This window comes from Elephantulus edwardii, unplaced genomic scaffold (assembly GCF_000299155.1).
Source record: "Elephantulus edwardii isolate Elephantulus edwardi_28Jun2011 unplaced genomic scaffold, EleEdw1.0 scaffold00089, whole genome shotgun sequence".
NCBI classification, from domain to species: Eukaryota; Metazoa; Chordata; class Mammalia; order Macroscelidea; family Macroscelididae; genus Elephantulus; species Elephantulus edwardii.
Window position 1 is genome coordinate 2,714,304 of NW_006399839.1, and position 14,822 is coordinate 2,729,125.

Below are 14,822 nucleotides of genomic sequence, written 5' to 3' on the forward strand. Positions count from 1 at the left end.
GGTGCGGTTGGCGCAGGATAGAGCAGGGTTTAGAGCTGTTGTGCATAGGGTCGCTATGAGTCGGAAACGACTCGACGGCACATAACAACAACAACAACGTTGAATTATTCTAGTTAGTCACATTGTCATAGTCGTAGAGTTATTTGATTAGCCTCCCATTCAGTTTGCTGTCTTCTTTCCTTTCTCTTTTGAACTTGAGAACTGCTAAGTGTATTCAAGGTTATTCAACATTCCATCTTTCCTCCTCATCCTTGACTCAGTTTCTACTTGGGTGATCTCGCATTCCTGCTTTGCTAATGGCCTGACTACATACTGTTGGTTCACTAGTACATTCAGAGTCTCTTGTCAGTCTAAGATGCAGCTTCTAGTATGTTTCATATTTATTGATTTTCCTACCTTAGGCAGCAGGTAAGAGTTCAGCCTGAGAGCTCTGTTAGGTTGGGATGTTGTCATGACAAACATAGTGGACGAAATATCCCAGTGAAGACTAATCTTCACCTGGCATTTTTCTCACCTTTCAAGACCCTCAGATCCAGCCCCATGTATGTTGTTCTTCATCCTGCACCGGGCACCCCTTCCATGAAAACAGAAGGTCTTTTGTTTTGCTTCAAGCTTTAGAAATACCTTTACATCTCTGGACTCCCTCTCTGTGTGAAGTTTGGATTTAATGACTGATGAGGGTACACCTTTAGTGTGCTATGGATATAGTTTTAATTTTTGTTGACGTTCCATTTTTTCCTTTGTGAAGACTGTCTTTGAGTCCTGCATGATTTCTTGTGGGCACGTGCACATTTACATGTAGAAATTGAGACCGCCAGCTGCCTTTATAAATAGCCTGCTTCATTCAGAGCCTCTGAACGCAGTTAATTGATCTTGTCTATTTAGCTGTTATGACTCTGGGCCCAAGCCTCAGGTGTTTACTGTACATGCTTAGATGATGGGGGCTCAGAACAAAAATAAATTCTAATCCAAGGAGCAACAAAGACTCCAAGGAAGACAGACTGTAGTCCAAGCAGGGCCAGCCTTTGACTTTGTAAACCGTTAACCTGTTTGGAATGTTATGGTGCACAGGAAACATCACAGGGGAGGGGCTCTACCAATTGTGCTTTTTTTCCAAAACCAGTTCGGCAGTTATTTACCTTTCAAGCAATTAACATAATTACCATTATGCTAAAAAGTAATTTTGGAAAGTTCTGCCCTGCGCTCTTATGGCTCCTCCGGGACAGTTTTAGTTGGGACTTATCTTTTTGATGGAAGCCTAATTGCAATTTTGGCTTTGTGCACACAAACAGAAGCAGCTAATTGTTTAGGCAAATAGCAGATTAATTTAAATATGCATCCCTAATAAAACAAAAATGGTATCCATTATGGTCCTTGTTCCCAGGACGAGGAATATAAATATTCTGTGCAAGTACCATTAGGCGGAGGTCTTAAGGATTGTCGACATTATTTCACAGTGGTAGCACTTTCCAGATATCGAGTAATCTTTACAAAAGCTAACATAAATCAGTTTAAACTCATTTAGATCCCATTTCTACTATGTGCAGTTTCATTACCACACTCTGGCTGGCCTCCTCGGGGAGGTTGGAGGGGCATGCTGCGTTACTGGCATGGGTGCCCATCCACAGCTGCTTTTCAGGCTTTATGTCTCCCCAGAAAACTGGCCATCGTTACTCATGTCATTGTTAATGACCACTCCTAGGCTGAGTTGAACCCAGACTTCTTCAGCCCTGCTGCTACTTCTCAGGGTCCGGGGGCCTGAGCCTGGCGAGCAGGTGGGACTCCCAGATCCTCGGCCTAACCGCTTTAAGGCCAGGGCCCAGAGCCCTCACACATTGTGCTCCTCTCTGTATTTTTGAGACCCTATTTCTTCTTTGGGCTGTATCTTTTTCGTATTTCTCATGAATGAATGAAATAGTATTGTGGTCCCAGCATTCTTTCAGAATGTGACACCGTTTCTGATGCTTTTTGAGATGTTGTATCACTCTTCATTTCTGCTTTCTGGGTGTTGGTCAGAATAGGCCTGCAAACCAAACTGGAGTTCGTTTGATTATGGCTGGTTGGGACAAGGGTGACAGAGACTTGCTGTTATAGTAGTCACTGCTGAGACACTCTATAGACCATCCCTTGGCAATAACCTTGGCCTTTTATTTATTGTGTGACATCGAATTGGAACCAACCCATAGCTCACCCTCCAGTGAGTTTTTCAGAGGCAGTAAATTGCCTGGCCCGTTCTTCTCTTATGGAGCAGCTGGCGGATTCTAACCACGTGTTTTTGACATTGCAGCTCAGCTTCTCACCACTAGGCCAGCAGAGCTCCCACTGGGGGCTAGTGTACATGATAGATCTAGTGGACACCTTTGGAGGGACTAAGGCAGGAGTGATGATGCCAATTGTTGATCGCACAGCCTTTTTTTGTGGTTCGGATTTGCCTAGAAGTGAATTAGAGGAAAGTCTGGTGATCTACTTCTGAACCATCGCAGCCACTGGAAACCCAGTGAGACACAGTTCTACTCTGAAATTTGTGAGGTCACCACCCATTGAGCTGGACTGGAGAGCTCATTAGGTTTTGATTCTGCCTAGTTGATACTCCTTGCTCTGAGACTCCTCCCATAGCCCTCTGGAAGGGAACATGTTTGGACTATTTCAGTTGGTATTTTGGGGCACAGCTAGTTTGAAAAAGGGAATATGATTCCTGATGGAGATGGTGACTTGGAGCTACTCTCAGTCTCTGTTGTCTGCTTGGGCCCAAAGACTTTGTGGGGCTGGAAAGCCATTTTTCATCACGTGTTTAGTGGAGACAGAATACTGGTTTCCAGCAAGAGAGAAGGAAGTAGACTTGCAGAGGTAAGTGACTGTGTGTTGCACCTGCCAGATAGGCACTGCATTGGTTCTGACTGCCTGCTCTTGTTCTGCTGCTTCATAATTCTAAGCTAGACTTCCACCCCTTGGGCTCCATGGAAATAGCCTGGTTCCTTTCCAGTCACTTTCCCTTTTGTGTTGAAGCCAATATGAGTGGGTTTCTGTTTCTTACAACCAAATGTTCCCTTGCTAAAACATAAGACAGTCGTTCAGCAAACCCTTTATTGCTGTAGAGCTGTGTTCAGTGCTCCCAGTTTACTCCTGTAGGGAACATGGAGGAAGAGCACACAGTCCTCCTTCCTAGGTCCATGCAGTGTCACTGGCCAAATCCATTTTATCGCTGTGTCTAGGATATGGTAAAGCTTATCTTCCTCATTTACATCTGATTTTAATAAGTACCACCTAGTTGAGGAGTGAATGGATTTGGGTCGGGTGGTTACTGACTACTGTTTCTTTAATGCCAAGCAGTGAATGTAGGCCTCCTCCAGCTTGAAATGTGTGGAAAGTTAGCTGCTGATGTTTTGGGATCTTCAGATAGTATGATGACAGGACCATTCTCCATTGCACTTCGTATATCGCTCTCTGTTTTGACAGTTGTTACACTGTCGTTTAGAAAAGGTTTTTCTTTCTCTCCTGTGAGCTCTGTAAGTATAGGGACCTTTTCTTCTTTACACCCATAAATGAGATGCCATGCACATGCCACCAGAATGTCAGCTCCATGCAGCCAGGGCTGCCTTGTTGTATTTTCTTGTTCACCGCTGGCCACCCGGTGCCTGCAGGAATAGCCAGCACCAAGTAGAGGCCAGGAGACGGCTGTTGGGTGTATCATTGCAGTGATAACCTTTTGGGCCAAGGATTGGTTAGTGTGGGTGATAATCAGCTGTCATACTATAGAACATCCTCTCAATTCAGAGTCCAGTCACCCCTCTAGTCTCCACAATTTTGAGGGGGTAGAAGTGGCTCTGCTTTAACTATTTTAACTTAGTTAAGTTAGCCAAGCATTAAAGTAGCTCTTGCTCAATCGTGCCTCCTTGGGAATGGCTGTGTCTGTACCTACACATGAGTTTTGGGGTCAAATATCCAACAGTACCATCCGGATCAGTTGCAGAGTGAGTTGCAAATCTCGAGAAAGCGGCATGATTTAATGATGCTGTTAAAAGTGATATTGGAAGAGTACCAGAAGTGGTAATTATGTGGTAAATATAAATGACTTGTCGTCTTATTATTTAAATCTCTTTAAAAGATAATTGCCTGCTTATGTAAAAATAATAACAACATACTGTGGGGTTTATAACATATGTGGAAATAAAGGGTATGACAACAGTAGCGCAAAGGCTGGCTGAGGAGATGGAAGTGTACTGGTGTAAAGTTCTTTCACAGTGTGTTGGGGGAGTGTGTGTGTGTGTGTATCTGTAGTGGCATAATATCACTGACTGACTAGTTAAGGATGTATGCTAAAATCCTAAAGCAGTCACTCAAATAACACAACAGAGTTTTAGCTAATAAGCCAGCAAAGGAATGGAAATGGAATAAACACATATTCAATTCAAATATTCCATCCAAAAGAAGGCAGAAAAAAGGAGGGAAAAGGGAACAAAGAACACATAGGAATAAATAGCAAAATGGTAGCTCAAACTTGACCTTAGACATTGATTTTTACACACTAAATAAAAGTCATCTAAACACCCTCATTAAAAGCAAGACCAACTACATAATACCCTCAAGAAAGCCACTTTAAAGACAGCAGATGAAGTAAAAGAATAGAAAAAAGATTCGCTGAACTAACTAATCAGACAAAAGGTGGGATGACTTTATGGATATCAGACAAAATAGATTTCAAAGCAGATTACATCAGGGAGAAAGAAGAGGCATCTTCTAATGATAACATGTCACTTCACCAGGTGACACCTAAATGTTTACTTACCTAAAGGTGATATTGCAAAACAATTATATCTCACCCCAGTAAAAATAGCAAAATTTAACAAAACAGCAAACAACAAATGTTGGCGAGGTTGTGGAGAAACTGGAACCCTTAGGCACTGTTGGTGGGAGTGTAAAATGGTGCAACCACTATGGAAGGCTGTATGGCACTTTCTCAAAAAGTTGCAAATAGAAATACTATTTGACCCAGCAGTTACACTACTGGGAATTTAACCTAAAGAAAAGATAACTGCCACCCAAGCAGATATATGCACACCCATGTTTATCATGGCTTTGTTCATAATAGCAAAGAGTTGGAAACAACTCAAGTGCCCATCAACAAATGAACGGATAGAGAAGCTGTGGTATATTCACACAATGGAATACTACACTGCATTGAAAAACAAGGAACTCATGCAATATTATTCAAAATGGGTGACCCTGGAGGACATTCTGCATGAAATATTTCAGTCACAAAAAGACAAATACTGCATAGTGCCACTGTTGTAAAATGGCACTGACATTGGGGTTGGGGGGAGACTGAGAAAGATGAGACAAATTATGTATACTGCATTGAAACAGATGAGGGAGAGAACTTTTGGAAAGGAATATGTGGTTAGGTATTATTGTCATGACAGGAGTCAGAATGAAGGCTGTCTAGTGGAGTGGACCTGGGGGAGGGATTGTATAACAATGAAAGAATTTTACTTTTCAAAGAGAAGAGTGGACTCTGGGGTAGGGGTGGGCAAGGAAAAAAGTGCAACAATGAATGGAAATCCAAAGTCTCTAAATATTTATTAAAATTAATAACAAAAACATTTTTTTAAAAAAAGGTAATGTTGGAGTGACGTGCAGATGATTGCAAAAATTTTGATAAGTGAAGCTCTGTCCAGATTCTATCACTTAGTGTTGGAGTGGAGAACAGTGATAGAAGTGAGATGACACAAGAGAAGAATTGGACTGTTAAATTGGTTAAAGACCCAATGCTGTCACTTCTGCTCATAGTGACATTGCAGGGTTGTCAGGCAGAGAACTGCCCTGTGGGATTTTTGAGACTGTGATCTTAATAGAAGCCTCACCTTTCTCTGGCAATGACTAGGGGCTTTGAACTGCCGACCTTTTTTGGTTTGGGTTAGCAGGCTAACACTGAACCCACTATGCTATCAAGGCTCCTTGTTAAATAGGTGAAACTAGAAGTACACTTATTGCCAGTGAGTCAATTCTGACAGCTGCCCTCCTTCCGGTTTGAGGCTGTAAATCTCAGCAGGAAGAGACAACCCGTCTTTGTCCTGTGGAGTCGCTGGTGGGCTCGAACTGACAGACACACAGCCTTTTTGTTAGTGCACAACAATGCAGACTGTGCTGTTAGAACCCCGTTGTTAAATTGGTAGGGCCCTGAAATACCTTTTCCAAAAATGACCCTTTTTCGTGTAGTTCAGTGAAACTCAAGCTTGTGGTAAAGGCTACTTTATTGCATGCAGTCCTGTTGGAAAAAAATTATGCCAACAAAACCGATACTTGATTAATAATGAAAAATGTGTTTATAGATAAACTCCATGTGTGCTTAGAGTGTGCTGTGGTTAAATAACTCCCACTTGGCAGAGCACCCAGGTGGGGTTGATGGTGTGTGTCAGTTACTCATCGAGCTGGTAGGCACTTTACTTGCAAGACTGTGGCCCTGCCGTCTGCACTCATCTCTGAGCACAAAGCCAGCTTCCTCACTGACCAAGTGTTGCCTAACCATTCACAGCTTCAGTGAACATGAAGGTACTGATGCTTCTTCCATAGTGGAAATGAGGACTCAGAGGCAACAAGTGAAGGGATCTGAACATAGACCACACTCCTTTGAGCTGACTCCCACCCATAACGACCCTGGAGGACAGAGTCAAACTGCTGATATAGTTACAAAGATTTTTAAGAGGCTAGAGTGGTTGGCTATGGGTATTAACCTGAAGTCGAGTTATTTAATCTTGAATCTAGGGGCTCTTGAACACATGACACTCTCTGCAAATAGTGATTCTTATTTTTCTTTCAGTGTTCACTGTGTTTTCTTAGAACCAGTTTAATAAAGGAGACTCATAGCAACCCTAGGTACAGCAGCCTTAAACCCTGCCCTATCCTGTTCCAATCTCATTGTCTCTGACACATCTTCCCCCATTACCCCAATCACTGAATCAGTCCATCTCAATCGAGGGTCTTCCTTTCCTGCGCTGTCCCTCCGCCCTCCCAAGCATGACATCCCTCTCCAAGGATGGGTCCCTCCTTGCAACATGTCCAAAGTACATATAATAGAACAAAAATATTATATATTATATATTGTTGCGTTCTGTCAAATTGGAACTGACCCATAGCTAACCCCGCATTGGGTTTTCAAAGGCAGTAAATCACAAGAGATTGCTCATCTTTTTCCTGTGAAGCCGCTGTTGGATTTGAACCATGTACCTTTGGATAGCTGGTGCAACTCCTTACCACTAGGCCACCAGAGCTCCCTTGTATATCCTGCATATGAGATGTGTGTTGTGTGTGTATTAGCTAGTCTGTCATGTACCTTTAATTTTGTTAATATTGCTTATTATTTTTGGAGGGCATATGAAGCAAATTTAAAATAGTTACCTGCATTTTATCTCTTTCTGTATAGGATTTCTTAATATTTGGGACCTAAGGACTGGAAAGTTTCCTATTCATCGTTTTGAGCATGATGCAAGAATACAGGCGGTGGCCCTCAGCCAAGATGATGCGACGATTGCCACAGCATCTGCCTTTGATGTCGTAATGCTGTGCCCTGATGAAGAAGGATATTGGCAAATAGCGGCAGAATTTGAAGTTCAGAAATTGGTGAGCTACTGATCTGGTCATTTATTTTGCATTCTGAGAATCTCTGCATCTAACATAAATAAATAGTGGTGATGTTGGCAGCTCTTCCTCACTGGGCTTCCTGTGAGCTATAAATCTGTAAATATCATAACCAGAATAACAAATCTGCTGTTGAGTCTGTTCCAACTCATAGCACCCCTATAGGACCACATGGAACAGCTCCGTGGGGCGTCTGTGAAGCAGATCGCCATATCTTTCGCCTGTGGAGCGGATGAGAAATTCAGACTGCCAGCCTTTCAGTTAGCAGCTAATTGCTTTACCACTGTGCCACCAGGGTGCCTTTAAATGTCACAACAGCCCTGTGAAATCATTGCTGACCAGGAAGCACACATGGGGGTAGGACAGTAACTGACTTGTCCTAGCTCCATAGTCAAACAGCTGTGATTCAGACCTTGGGGCTGACTCCCCTCACTGTGGCCCTCCGCCTCCCCTGTCACAGTGGATGTTCACCCCTGGAAATCGTTAGAGTTTGGTTCTTTAAGAGAGAAGTGAAAATGAGTCCAGAGATGTCATCCCAGGCCATCTGGAAGGAAGGTTTCCATCCTATTTTCTTCATCCCAAGATTTTCTCACCTGGGATTAAGAGTAACTCTTGAGTGAAAATGATTTAAATGAGTGTTAATTGGGTGCTGTGTTCCAGGATGCCATGTGTGAAGCAGTGGCAGCCCCAAGAACGCTCCACTTACAGCCCACTTGAGAATTCCATCAGGAATACCTGTCTTCGTATGAAGACCTTGCTACATTTGTGTGGTGCTAGACGATCTGCTGGTGTGAAGGACGGTAGTATATGAAGGCTCTCCTGAACTTGGATTCAATGAATGGAAATGAGGCTCATTTTGGCACTAATAGGAGTATGAGCAGAAAAATCAACAATTGAAATAATTAATTGATGGCCTAATTTGGAGCAGACCATTGCTTCTTTCCCCTGGTGGAAATCCATTAGACTGGAATCACTAAAAAGTCGTGGCTTCACCGCCACGAGCTTCTTGCCCCTCTGATGACCAGATCTCTGCCGTGGGATGTGGCACTTCCCCAGAACTGCTTTCATGCTGTCATCTCATCTTGTGGTTTCGTTAGAAAAATTGCAGAAGCACAGCATTTGCTGTTTGTTCTCAGAAATTCCATGGTGCCTATCGCTTGGTCTCAGATTAAAGAACATGGTGGGCCAGCAAGAACCGGATGGTGTCAGGCAGTGACCTGGGATGTGAGTCCCTCTGTAAAGTGTAAATCCTGCCTTGGCAGTAGGTAGAACCCAGGCCCAGCTGAGCAGCTTTTTGAAGTCGTCTGCAGCTCCCAGCAAATGGCATACTCACTTTCAACCTGAGCCTCTTTGTCAGATGTCCAGCATGAGGATGAAGTCAAATGGCCAGATTGAGGATGTCCATGGGAGGAAAATGAGGAATGGCTTTCAGACCAGGAAAGAGAGGAAGCTAGCAGTCAGGGTGGGAGCAGTACTGTTCTGGCCCCATGTGAGAGATGGCCACAGCACATGCCGAGTATCCCTGGAAAAAAACCCCACTGGCCTGGAAAGCTGGGCCATTTTTGTCTTCCCCAGATAGGCTCCTGAATAGCAGTGGCAGCGTTCCCAGGTTTGTAATGTTAGCCGAGAACATCCAGCCTTTGTGATGGAGCCGAGGCTTGGCCCGAGGGCTGCCTGCGCACACACTGTTGGGCCCAAGGATTAGCAGAGTCACCCAGATGTGTCCTCTCCCAACTCCTCTGGACAGCCTGCAGGATTCGGGCTCCTGAACACGTTTGGCATGCTGTCAGGCGATTGGTGGCCTTTCACACTGTGGATTTTCATAATTACAGAGGTGGCTCACCTTCAGCATGTGGATCCTTCTAATTGACTTGAGGAGGATGCAGACTGCACCATGAGAGACAGGCTTTTCTGGGTTCAGAACAATATGTTCCCTGTGAAGGGCTCACCTCAGACCTAGGCCGAGCGGAGGAGATGGTGGGATTGGACATGTCCTGAGGGCCATGGTAGAATAAAAAGTTTTGTTTATAATGACTGCCACCTTCAGATGGCCAAATAGTCTCTGGAGTCACCACATAGCTTTGAAACCAGGAGAGACAGAGCATGCAGATACTTTTAATCTTTTACAAAACATTTGTTTGGAATTTACATAGACACTAAAATATAGTTTTTGTTCACATGTAATCGAGTAAATTTTTTTAAATTCCTTTTGGAAACCCAGTGGAGGGTCAGTTGCAAATCAGTACCAACTGGACAGCAAATGAGTTTTCTTGTAAAGGAAAAATCAGCCTTACTTTCTCTAGCAATTGGTCTCCTCTCATGGTGCAGAAATTAAAAAGCCTGAGGTTTATTGTGAGAAATCTTCCTTTTCACAATCTATTTCTTCCTCTGAAGCAAATTGATAGAAAATTCTTACATGTGTAAGATAATATGCATTTCCACTGCAAAACACTCACCTTCCTTCCTCACTTCTCCTTGCCTCCAAAATTTGTCTTAGAGTTGATTTCTTTTGCTTAAGCTTGTGAAGACCTTTTCCATGTTGTTTTCTCTGCCTGTGTAGTTTGTTCCATTGTATTAAATCAAAAGTCACTTCCATAATGTTCATAGGCTTTTCAAAGGCCTGTTACTTAAGAAGTGGATGGCAAGTCCTACTTCTAAGTCTTTCTTAATCTGGGAACTCTACTAAAACCTGTCCACGATGGGGAAGCCTTATGGCTTTTGACAGACCAGTGACATAGCTTTCAATGTCACAGTAGCCCCAAGTTATCTCAGTACAGCAAACTGACAGACAAGTGCTGCACCACTTTAGACTCTATGAAGAGGGATGTGTTATCAGGAGTGGAGGGGGACTAATCAATGAACCTGAATTATGACAAAGACAGGACCTTGCTTGCTCAAAGTGAGGAGAACTTGAACCACTTGTTGCAGAAGATCAGGGGATGCAGCCTTCGGTATGCATTGCATCACAGTGTCAAGAAAACAAAGATTCTGACCACTGGACCGATAGGCAACATCATGATGGATGGAGAAGAGAATGAAACTGTCAACAACTTCATCTTACTTGGATCCACAATTAACACCCTTGGTACCAGCAGTCAGGAAATAAAGAGATGCATTGCACTGAGAAAATCTGCAGTTAGAGACCTCTCCAAATTATTGAAGAGTAATGATGTCTGTTAGAGGACCGAAGTGCTTCTGATTGAAGCCATGATCTTTCTGATCACTTGCTGTGCATCTGAGAGCTGGACAATGAATAAGGATGACAAAAAAAAATGATAATGAATGCCTTTGATCTGTGATGTTGGAGAAGAGTACTGAACATCCCATGGATGACCGAAAGAACAAAAACATTTTGAAGATGGTGCAGCTGGAGTGCTCTTTGGAGGCAAGAATGATGAGGCTTTGCCTCACATACTTCTGACATGTTGCTAGGAGTGGCTATTCCTTTAGAGAGGGAAATGATGCTTTTTAGGGTTGGGGTTTGGTGAAGGAGAGGAGGACCTTCAACCAGGTAGATTGACAGGGTTACTGCTGCAATGGGCTCTAGTGTGTAAGAAAGTGTGAAGATGGCAGGGGATAGGACAGGGTTCAGATCTTTTATTCACAAGGTCACTATGAGGTGTACTCGACCCAGCAGCACTTAACAACAACAATTCATAATGCTCCCTCAGAGCAGCTGGTAGATTCGAACTGCTGACCTCGATTGGAAGCTCAGAGGAGAGTCAGTGGAAGTTCAGTGGAGAGGCAGTTATGAGTTGGTTCTTGACTCGATAGCAGTGAGCCCTGTTTTTTGTTGTTGTTGTTGTTGTTATTGTATTGTCTTAAGTGACTTTCCTTAGTAGACATGCATTGTGTTTCTCTTATGTTGAGCATCATTTCATTTATGCAGAGCTGTTTCTGTTCCATACTCTGTGCCCTGTTCCCTTGCCTGTCTTTTCCTGTTGTCAGTCTTCACACTGACATGTAGAAGTAATTGTGTGCTTTTTATCAAGTCAAAATGAATTTTAGGCACAATCATAAGAACTGTACACCTCTCATCCTTTAACAGGTCGACTACCTTGAAATCGTTCCAGATACTGGAAGATACCCTGTGGCAATAGCCACAGCTGGAGATCTGGTCTACCTGCTCAAAGCTGAAGACTCTGCCAGAACCCTTCACTACGTCTACGGGCAGCCTGTTACCTGCCTTGATGTCTCAGCCAGCCAAGTTGCTTTTGGCGTGAAGAGTTTGGGATGGGTGTACGAAGGAAACAAGGTACTAAAAATAGCACAATGTACAATTCCCAAGAACAACTTAGTTGGTTTTTTTTTGGGGGGGGGGGCGGGCGGGAAGTCTTTAAAAAAGTAAACAAACAAAGCTTTCTGCTATTTTGGATTTACCAAGGTAATCTATCAGAATGATAAAAATATAAACATTTTTGTGAGGATATAAAGTAAAAAGTAATTGTTCCTTTTCCTTGCTTCCCTCAGTCCGACTTTGTAAGGGAAGCTGTTAACATTTTTTAAAGGCAGTGAGATTGGCTCAGGATAAGACAGGGTTCAAAGCTGTTGTATATAGGGTGGCTGTGAGTCGCAGGCGACTAGATGGCACATAACTAGAAAAACGTAGTGGCGGTGAGATCATAGGATCCATACTGTTCTGTACCTGGACTAACCATTTTATTTAATAATATGCTTTGGAGAGCATTCCCAATCGGCATAGACCACGTTCCTTTTCTGCATGATTCCAGTGTGTGTCTGTTTTGTTTTTGTTAATTTTTAATCATTCCTCTCACTGCTATGTATTTAGGTTGCTTCCACTATTTTGGCTGCTATAGACAATACCACAGGAAATGTTGCAACTTGCAGAAGTCCTTGTGGAAGTAAATTGTCAGCATAATAAATCCTTGTAGTTATGTTGTGTGGTCAGAGGATATGTGCATTTAGGACGCTGATGGACACTGCCAGATTGTTCTCCATAAAGGTTGCATTGAAATGTACATTCTCACCAACAGCGTATAAAAAGGTCTGCTACTCTGAGCCAGAAGCAGGGAGGCAGGTTTTTAATTGAAATTCTTTGAATGATGACGACATTTTATCACCGCTTCATATTTTACTATCCCTTCTGCCAGCCAAGTACATAGCCCTGAGCCTCATTTATAGAGCTGCTCTTTCCAGTAGGGTAATCAGAGGGAGGGGTAAGGGTGTGTCTTGTTTCTCCTCTGGTTCTCTCCCATTCCTGACCCTGCTGGCTGTCCCTTCTGAAGACATCTTCTCCAACGAAAAAGGCCTCTGCTCCCCACAGTGGTGTAGCAAGCCAGGAAGGGATGGGGCTCTGGCCACACACTGCCAACATGCTGGTCTCAGCCCTACTACTTGCTAGCTGTGTGATGTTAAGGAGGCTGTGCCTCAGTTTCCCCATTTGTAAAATCATAATCCAAAATCGCAAACCAAACCCACTACTCCCAAGCCCATTCTGACTCATAGTGACCCTGTAGGATGACCCTATTGGGCAGGGCATAACTGCCAGTAGAACTCCCCAGGCCATCACCTTTATGGAAGCTAACTTCCACACCTTCTGTGAGGCAGCCAGTGAGTTTGGACCTCTGACCTTTCAGTTATCAGCCAGGCACTTCAGCCATTGTACCACTAGGGCTCCCAGAGGATCCTAATAGTAGCCATTTTAAAAAGTTGTAAAATTAAGTGGTAAGAATTCTTGCAAGACTTTTAACGTAGTACCTGGCACATGAGCATTAATGAGCATTGTGTGCTTCTTGCTTGTTTCCAGCACCCGTAGTTCTTCTCTGGCCCCTGGTTTGCTTGCGCACGCCGACTCTCCCCTGTTTAAATCACCTGGACAGTCAGATCTTGTTTGTGTAGGTGCCACTGGTTTTGCATCCTAGTAAGTGCTCAAAGAAATGCCGCATCGTGGATGCCAACCGAGTACCTTCCTGCAGGAAGGCAGATAAAGCAGTAGAAAATGCATGTAGCTCGTTTTCATTTCACCGTAAGAAGGTCCTCTCTTTGTGCTCGAGTCAGACTGTTTCCTTGGAGCGAATCCAGCGTGTCTTAGCAGGAAAGTCTGTGATGATATAACGCGAGTGTTTTGTCTTCCCAAGGCAGAAAGGGGGAGGGAGTACGAAGCCATTTCCTACAGCAGTTTTTTACCTCAGACTTGGAAAAACTTTCTTCTCAGTTCCCCAGTGAGCTCATTTGTTGAGAGAAGAGACTGCTTTCTAATTTTCATCCATTATGTTTTCATATTTTGATGGCCTCATTTATTTCTAAAGTTCTCCATGTAGTGGAGGCGATGGTTAAAACTAACGTTCTCCTCGCTTAAATTTTTCATATACCTGGCAGCTCCTGTTTCTTTTTATCTGAATAGATTTATTCCTTAGTGAGGCAGTCATGGTGGATCCATTTGAGACACCAGTTAAAGGTATATAGTTCAGCACAGAATTATGGTGGGAGAATCCCTTCAAAACGGAATGTGAGTTGGTGGTGCTGTTTCTGGTGCCTCTCAGAATGACCAGTCCAATTAAAAAGCATTAATTATAAGATCAGCTGGTAAGTACATGAATTTTGTGAAAATTGATGTTTTTAACTTACGCTGTTATTGTTGCTGTGTTCTGTCAAATCAGAACTGACTCATAGCTGACCCTCCAGCAGGTTTTCAGAGGCATCATCACAGTGGAGGAGAGTGCCCGTCTTTTCTCCCACAAAGCAGCAGGTGGATTTGAACTGCAAATCGTTTGGTTTGGCAGTGCACCTCCTTACCACTAAGCCACAAGAGCGCCCTTTGAATTTATAGACGTTCAAATTACTTTAGGCATTTTTCATTGGTGTTTTAAATTTAGGACTAGAAATAAATTTTCCACACGAGCATGTAGCATTTAGTCATCCAAATCTACTTGTGGGCGCACGCCTACACATTGTAGGTGGTGGTTGGCAATAAATGGCAGTAACTTTTCATTGAGATGCTTCTCCAGCATGAATGCCACCCACTTAAACCTGAGACGTGCCAGTCCCCATTCATGTCGGTTTTCTTCTCTTTGGAGAGTCCAAGGCTTTCAGTCTATGTTCAGTGGCTGTTTTGAACTTCCTCAGAACAGCCTATGTTTGTGAGAGCACTAATGACTGTGTGTCATTTCTGTGAATTGAGTGTTGTCCTGATGGCTCTGGGAGCTTTTCATATTATCCTGCAATGC

At 43.4% G+C, this 14,822-nt stretch overlaps 1 protein-coding gene across 1 annotated transcript in view; it reads left to right on the plus strand.

Annotated features, from left to right (window-relative positions):
• FBXW8 (F-box and WD repeat domain containing 8) overlaps window positions 1-14,822 on the plus strand; it is a 144,371-nt gene that overhangs the window by 86,819 nt on the left and 42,730 nt on the right. Inside the window, exons 6-7 of the mRNA XM_006890494.1 lie at window positions 7,421-7,617; window positions 11,684-11,890. Coding sequence (XP_006890556.1) covers window positions 7,421-7,617; window positions 11,684-11,890 — 404 coding nt within the window. The remainder of the gene's footprint in view (window positions 1-7,420; window positions 7,618-11,683; window positions 11,891-14,822) is intronic.